The following is an 8,375-nucleotide window of genomic DNA, read 5'->3' as shown; positions in this document are numbered from 1 at the left end:
TCTCTCTTTTCTATTTTTGTTTTGAATTTAATCGTATTTTATACAATTTTAGACGATGAAAACAAGGAAATGACAATTTATTATAGGTAGAAATTATTTTAAGTTAGGTAGCACATGAAAACCTAATATAGATCGTTATTATTTAGAAATATATAACTTTATTTGAATCTTTCATATGTTATCTTGCATATGCTCTTATACTTGAACACCAAATAAACCATGAATGAATTTTCAAAATTAATGAATTTTCATAATATGATTTGGATAATGGTATTTATATTTATTAATAGAGAATTTGTACTCCCTACACACAACATATACCCTATTTGCACTCCATACCCTATTTCCCCCTAATTTTCTTCCCCCCATCATCACCATTTTCCCTCAATTCTATGGTATCCCACTTCTTTTAGTAAATTGAGCTAATTTACTCTTATTAATATTTCCATTTTATTTTATATAAATTACCTTTGAATTTAATAGTATTTTATAACATTTCTTAAAATTGTTGCTTTAGACGATGAAAAAAAGGAAAGAGCTAATTTATTATGTTTATATTTATTTGATCATCAGTGTCATAGAAAATAGAAATATTGATTTATATGATGATGTATTTGAGTATTTGACCAGTGTAAAAAACAAAAGAACTATGGAATTTTTATATTTTCCTCACATTTCCTTGTATCAAAAAGTCGCACGGTATAGTTTAGTAATATTTCCGGTATATTCTTGTGAATTTGTCTTAATTATGTTAATCGTTTATGGTCAATCAATTGTTTTATTTGTGAAAATTTCAAACTATGAAGTTATATAATATGGTGAAATCGTTCAATATATCTATCATCACTTGGGAAGCTTATCGCAATCAGCAGAAACCCATCCGAGTTGTTGTTTCTCATTGTCGTAGATCACCATCGCCCCTTGCATAGATATATCTTCGAAAAAACATATAAAGACACAAATCAGTTTTTGCTTAGCCAAAAAATAAAACATTATTGTTAATAGTTGTTCCTTCTTCACCTCCGATTACGTTAGAGTCCTGTAATCCTGCTTCACTTCCATTGAGTATTCCCAAACAGACGTTCCCAGTTTTCTAAGAATAAAAATAAAAAAAAATCATTTTTTCTTTAATCATTTTCACAATCTTGAAAGTAATAAAGGAGTTTCTTAGGTCTTTATATTTCTTACAGAGACGATGAGATAAGACTCGGGTGGAATCTGGAGCTGAGAGTTTGTTCTGCCATTCTTAAAGTTGATTGTTAAGGTCTTGAACAAGTTCTTGACCTCAAGAACAGATTTCAAAGGCTTAGCTCCTTTCCAACATATTGCTAAAGTCTTATCATCTTTCACATCCTTCACCGGTTTACCTTTCAGATCATTTCCAATCTGAGACACACGAAAAGATACTGCATTAAGCGACGAGAAAAATACATACATTGTTCTTGAGTTTTTGTATAATTTTCTTCAGTTACCAGGTTAACTATTGCTTGGTATGTCTTGCGGTTGAAATAAGTATAGGTGCTTCCGGAATCAAAGATGAGTTTGAGGCCATTTAAACCTGTTGGCTTCCCGTTGTAAAGAAGCTCGGCTGGTCCAGTCGTGTAGTGGTGGTTGCTTAAAGTCGAATGATAGAGGAATCAGTAGTTATATAAAAAACGATACCGATTTCTAAATGAATATGAAAGAAAGAGTTGAAGAAATATTTATACTTAGGTGACACTAATGTTGTCCAGGATACACCTGTAGAAGGAATAACATTGTCTCCAAAGAACAAATAGCCTCCACCTTTAGAGCTTAAGCAATGACCAAACACATTTCTAGTTAGTCTGGCCGAGACAAGCTGTGTCAAGATGCTGATTTTCCCTTTCCCAAGCCCCAAAACTCCAACAGTAGCAGGTGGAAGATGTGCACTAGGGAAATGCTGATCATAACCACACCTACAAACACATTGCAAGAATCAACTCATCTGAAGACTCGCATTATTGTGTTAATGAAAATACAATTCCCTTAGGTAGCTCACCCGAATGCTAAGCGAGGTACAAAAGACGAGCCGTCTAGGAGTTTTAAAGAAAACTGATCAACGACAAGTGCACCCATTGATGAACCTTGATCAGCATATTCAACCTCGTAGTCGCATTGCTCTTTCGGGTTTAGACATTCAGGCTTCTGAGGCCAGTGTAGAGCTGAGCAAATTGAGTCTGAGCATGGGACAGTGTTTGACTTAGGCTTGTACTGAAGTTCAGTACGCTACAAAACAAACAAATATAAGAAAGAGGTCGATTTTGACATGAGAAATGAATCGAATGATATACCACAGTGCAACCAGAGCAAGGAGCATCGCATTGAACCCATGTGAGATCACTGCCAGTATCAACATCAAAGGTAAAGTCCTTTGGAGGATTTCCTATTTGAAGAGAGACCGAGTAATATCTGCAATACAAAGTCCATAGGACTATCAAATAAACATTATAGTAGTATAATTTACTAATAAAGACACGAATACTGATGAAGAAGATAAAAAGCCAGTATCAACATCAAAGGTAAAGTCCTTTGGAGGATTTCCTATTTGAAGAGAGACCGAGTAATATCTGCAATACAAAGTCCATAGGACTATCAAATAAACATTATAGTAGTATAATTTACTAATAAAGACACGAATACTGATGAAGAAGATAAAAAGGGACTAAAAGTCTACGTTGAGAATTTAAGCAAACAGAAAATAAAGAAATTAACGTTGAGAAAGAAGGTTTGACCGTTCAAAATTAAGGAAATCCACAATGTTCAGATTTAGTTTTAAATTTTTACAGTTTGATTTTCTTGAGGTTTTAGTTGTTTTAAATTAACTTTTTATAGTCTTTTAACTAAAAGAAAAATGTATAACACCAAACTTCTAAACAGAGCAAAAAACAGAGCAAAATTCAACCAAAGCTCTTCTTCACCAAGGAATCTACACATTTTTTAGGGTTTACGGTTTTGTTTTAGACTACACATATGGCTTAGTTTCCAGATTAATTGTCCTAAATCTGATTTTAGGAGCTACGTAATTAAAGAGATAAGAAGAGAACACCGATCTGTTTACCCGAGAGGGAAGACATTGCCGGAGAGAGGGAAGACGAATGAGTAAGGAGGATATTTGGGAGATAGCGTATTTGAGAAGGTTTTGAAGATGGAACCTTGAATTGATTGAGGAACTATAATCAAAAGCAAGATCAGAGGAAGAGACAATCTCAAAATCATCTTTTGCCTCACTTTCTTGCAAAGCAATCTTCACAAGCAAATCAAACAGTTGCAGAGAAGATCTTCTGAGAGAGAGAAAGTTGATATATGCATCTAACGATCAAGATCTCTGTTTCTTATATATACTAACAAAGAAAGAAAGAAAAAACAGCATGCATTCATTTATTTTTTAAAAGTCTTCACATTAATTTTTTTTTAAAATACAAGACGTGAGGTAAAATAAAATAAAATAAAGGCTAAACCGGGATGGTACAAACAAAATCGAGAACTATAGATGCAAAAAAAAAAAAAATCGGACATAAAAAAAAATCGAACATTTAGAACCTGTGCGGAGAGTGTCCTTGAAATTTTGTTGGCCAAAAATAATTTAGTAAGGGTTTTTACAAAAATTTTCTTTTACAAATTTGGAGATATTTTTCCATATATTTTTTTTTCAAAAAATTTGAGAATCCTATGCCAATGTTTCACTTTGCTATGCTCAAAATCATCCCTACCGCCACCGCGGAAACCTCACAAGCTAATGTCCTCGCCCACCAGAACTCCAAGGATAAGAATTCGAATGAAGAAATATCTTCCACTGAACTTGTCGAAAAAGCTAAAGGGAGCGAGCCATTCAACACCACCCACAAAAACAATGAAGAAGCAACGCCAATTGAAAAAAAAAAGAATGGAGTGATGACAAAGAATAGTTCAACAAAACGAAGGAGCTTTGCCAGTTCGGGACCAGTGTGTGGATAAACTGAAGTCCCACCCCACAGCCAACTTGCTTCCAGAGCCAACTTGCTTCCAATCCCACTGGAAAACCGCCATTCTCAAAGCAAGCAAGAGAAGAGAGGGACAAACCAGTCGATCCAGACTTTGTCCAAAGCTTAAATTTTTCATCTCGCCTTGTCATCTTGTTAGCCTCGAAACACCTCATTGCTAAAAAGAGAATGTACCACTGTCGTAATTCAAATCGGAAGTAACAGAGGGAGGCTTGAGGTGACACAACCAAGATCTGACCCCATAGCTGAAGGTCATGAAGCTGAGAACATCAACATTAGCGGAAACCACCGTTACGACCACCACCACTTCAGATCCAAACCACCATAGCTCAAACAACAAATAATTGCACTGCAGATTGAAGCATACGGACTGAGATACACAAAAAATAAAAAAAATAAAAAAAAGTTTTAGTTGCCTTTAAAAAAAATGTCTCTCTCGCATAACCGGAAGAGATACCGGATGCTGAAGAGGGAAAATAAAAAAAAGTTTTAGTTGCCTTTAAAAAAAGAGAAAGAAGAAAGGAGTGGAAAAAGAGAGATCATGCATTAATGATTAATTTTTTTGTTTTCAATTAATTTATCAAAGAGTTAATTGAAAACAATTAATATGATTTCTCAAAGATAAAGATGATTTCTATAAAATATTGTATTTTCCTGTTTAAACAAAAACTACGCATAGTTTTGTGTATTCTTACTTTGGGAAAAAATTGGTGTAGTCTAATATACGAATAAATTAGGTAGTGATCCGCGCTGTGCGGAGCGTAAGATTGTTGATTAAATTATTTATTTTATATTGTACTAAAGGATTTATCTTATAGCTTTTTCTAGGGATGAGCATTCTGATATCTGTTCGGATTCAGTTGATCTATTCTGATTTTTGATTTTAAAAGTTAGAAAATTAAATTTAATTTAAATATTTACAAATTTTGGTTTGAATTTGGTTTAGATTTTGTTAAAATTATTGCGGGTTCGGTTCACATTCGAGTTCGGGTACCCATTTTAATTATGTTACTTTCATCAAAAATCCAAATATATTTAAGTCCTCAAAATCCAAAAAAAAAATTAATATAAAACATAAAAATTTGAATATGTAATACTAAATACTTAAATTTACACAAATTAGTTCAATTTAAATATCTGGATGGAGAACAATATATATTTTCAATATTTTTTTTAGATATTTACTTGTGACTACTTTGATAATTTTTAGATATTTTCATATTTTGAATATCTAATAGATATCACATTTAAAATTATTAATTTACTTAAGTATATTATTGTAATTTAGATATTTTCGGTATCCAAAATATTTCAGTTTGGATCAGTTTCAGGTTAGGTTATCCGGATATTAGATTTTTTGATCCATCTGAGTTTTATTATGTGTTTAGTATTACTTTCAAATCAAGTTTTGTTCGGTTCTTCGGATCCAAATACCCAGACTTAGTTTCTTCTACTAACATAAAGCAAAATAATATAAGCGTAAAACAAATATTTGGGCTTATTTTACATATATAATTACTCGACCATACTTTAAGAATATCAATAAAAAAAAGGTTGGCTGTCGTATCAATATTGTTGGACTTGTTGTAAAATTGACATACTCTATAACTAATAAAGTGTACTTAAAGAAAAAAAAATTCTTGGTAGATATAATAAAAACACGATACAATTGAGTGAAAGGGGGTTAGGATTGCGCAAAAATAATGATCTTTTTCCTCGGCACCTGAATTCTATTTTTCGATCGATTTCGTAAATTTTATTTTCTTTTAAAACTTTTCTAATTTCTGAGGTTTTTTTAGCAAGATTATTTTTCTAATTTTTTGGATTATATGAAAACTCTTTAAAAACGCAATACTTGGCTAAACTAAAGATCTGACTTTGTGTGTGATATTTTTTACCTTAAGTTTCCTTAATTCATAACTAATCACAAGTATTTATTGCATTCGTGTACAGAAGCATCAACTATAGCTAAGTTCGACAAGGTACAAAACTTTCAAATTTTTTGAAAACATGATGAGCTCAACATTTTTAGTTTATGCGAATCTTAATGATTTTGTAATATCTTCCTTTCAACAATCATATTATTTAATAGTTGTACGGAGAGAATTTCATTTACTACTACGAAGATTAAAAATGTAGAAAATAAAAATGAACTGATTAAATAAAATTATAATGTGAACACATTAATTATATGCACTGACATTAAAAATAGTGTGAAAATATTAATTAGTGTGAGAACACATGAACATTTTAACTTTTAAATGACTGTGAAATTGACAAGTGTTAATTATTGTGTAAACACATTTATAACATATGTTTTTTGTTTAATATATAGGAGATGTTTTCACCGGTAATTGGATGGTTTTCTTTTTCTGTTTTGTAAGTTATGAGTAATAAGTACTAACTAAATAAAGAGCCGAGGTAGCTTTGTAGAAAATATTGGAGGACTTCAAATGGTCATGGTCTCCGTCAAATTCTAATATGCGAAAATACAAAATAACACAATTTTGGTAAAAAAGCAGAAAAAGAAAAAAAGAAAAGTTATTGTTTGCTTTTTTTTTGGAACAAAGCTCTTCCGAATTTTCAGCTGTTGATGTCAACAAGTGCAATTAATTTCTCTTAAATGAAGAACAGAGGAAGCTTCGTAGTAGATTCAGGGGACCCGCGCGGGGGGGGGGGGTGGGGGGCTGTTAACGCGGATTTGACGCGGTCACGTTTGTTCTATGTGGGGCCGGTTGATGATTTGACACTAGATTAAATAATGACCAATTCAGATAAGATGAATTGCATAAAAAATTGACTTACAACTCAAAGTCAAACACAAAACTAATCTTTTTTTTTTTAGAAATTAGTTTTGCTTTATTCACACCACAAGTTCATATAATTCACGAAAATACCATCAATTTTTTTTCCAAAAATAACATTTTTGCTCTCTCACATTCATCATCTTAAAATAATTACAAGATTGTCATTGTCATCAATACCCTAACTACCATGAACAACCAATTTGAAGCTCTTAATGCTTCCAAAATCGATTTACCCTTCTTCTTTCTCCATTCTTATGAACTAAACACAACATCTCTCTCACTTTCTCTCCACATTAAGCTAAAAAAAAACCAAAATTTTGATTCTACATTTTTTATGGTTCATAAATTCAAAGAAGCTAACGATTCTGGGTGGGTCACTTTCGCTTGAGATTCAGTGTTCTTGGAGAAGCCTTATGTGTGCTAAGGAAGTTTTCCAGATCTGTTCATCCAGACGACTTACAGAAAGTCGTCTGGTCAACGCAGAGGTTATTTTTGCAATTGACTTTGAAATTTGTTTTCTGAGACGACAGAAAGTTAAGTCATCTGGTTTTGTTTGGTTACAAAAAAATCTCTAAAAAACCTAGACGACTTACATTTCAGTCGTCATAGGTTAGTTTTGCATTTGACTGGATTATTTCAGAAGTTTGACTTTCCTTGACGACTTACATTTCAGTCGTCTGGTGAAAATTAAAATATCAATATCTTATTAAAACTAGACGACTTACAATTAAGTCGTCATAGGTTAGTTTTGCAATTGAAAAAAAACTTCAATATTTAATTATACCCAGACAACTTACAATTCAGTTGTCCGCCCGACGACTTACATGTAAGTCGTCCAGGATATTATTTCAAGATTCTGGTCAAACCTCGTAAATCCTAGACGACTTACATGTAAGTTGTCGGACGGACGACTGAATTGTAAGTCGTCTATATATAATTAAATATTAAAATTTTATTTTTCAATTGTAAAACTAACGTATGACGACTTAATTGTAAGTCTTCTAGTTTTAATAAATTATTGATATTTGAATTTTTCACCAGACGACTGAAATGTAAGTCTTCCAGGAAAGTCAAGCTTCTGAAATAATCCACTCAAATGCAAAACTAACCTATGACGACTGAAATGTAAGTTGTCTAGCTTTTTGGAATTTTTTTTAACCAAACAAAAGTAGACGACTTATTTTTCAGTCGTTCCAGATAACAGATTTCAAAGGCAATTGCAAAAATAACCTTTGCGTTGACCAGACGACTTATATTTTAGTCATCTGGAAGACTTAGATTGAAGTAGTCCGCGTCGACCTAAATGGACGACTTCTCTGGAAGTCTACTAGATGACCTCTGTGGATGTCGTCTGCGTCAATGTTTAATAAACTTGGATTTTCTCTAAAACTATAAAGACTTTTTAACATTTTCTTGTTAATTCATGTTTATTAATGAATATTTGGGCTACTGATTGAAATTTATAACTTAATTGGTGATATTTATGAGGTTACTAACATTCACGTTAATTAAAGTTTCTAACTGATCCGAGAAGACTTCCGTGGAAGTCTTCTACGCTAGTTTTTAA

General features: G+C 32.3%; 1 protein-coding gene across 1 annotated transcript; it reads right to left on the bottom strand.

The window, feature by feature from the left end:
- Positions 1-663: 663 nt before the first annotated feature.
- LOC103847716 (aspartic proteinase Asp1) lies at positions 664-6,182 on the bottom strand. Its single transcript, XM_033282063.1, has 8 exons — positions 3,080-6,182; positions 2,313-2,430; positions 2,021-2,247; positions 1,710-1,937; positions 1,473-1,614; positions 1,189-1,386; positions 1,021-1,093; positions 664-935 (listed from the first exon to the last, which is right to left on the bottom strand). Exons 1-8 carry the CDS (start codon positions 3,235-3,237, stop codon positions 844-846), a joined length of 1,236 nt encoding a protein of 411 aa, XP_033137954.1. The 5' UTR covers positions 3,238-6,182; the 3' UTR covers positions 664-843.
- Positions 6,183-8,375: the final 2,193 nt, after the last annotated feature.

The sequence above is a fragment of the Brassica rapa genome, chromosome A10 (assembly GCF_000309985.2).
Source record: "Brassica rapa cultivar Chiifu-401-42 chromosome A10, CAAS_Brap_v3.01, whole genome shotgun sequence".
NCBI classification, from domain to species: Eukaryota; Viridiplantae; Streptophyta; class Magnoliopsida; order Brassicales; family Brassicaceae; genus Brassica; species Brassica rapa.
Note: the sequence above shows the minus strand (reverse complement) of the source record. Positions and strands in the feature narration are given on the sequence as shown.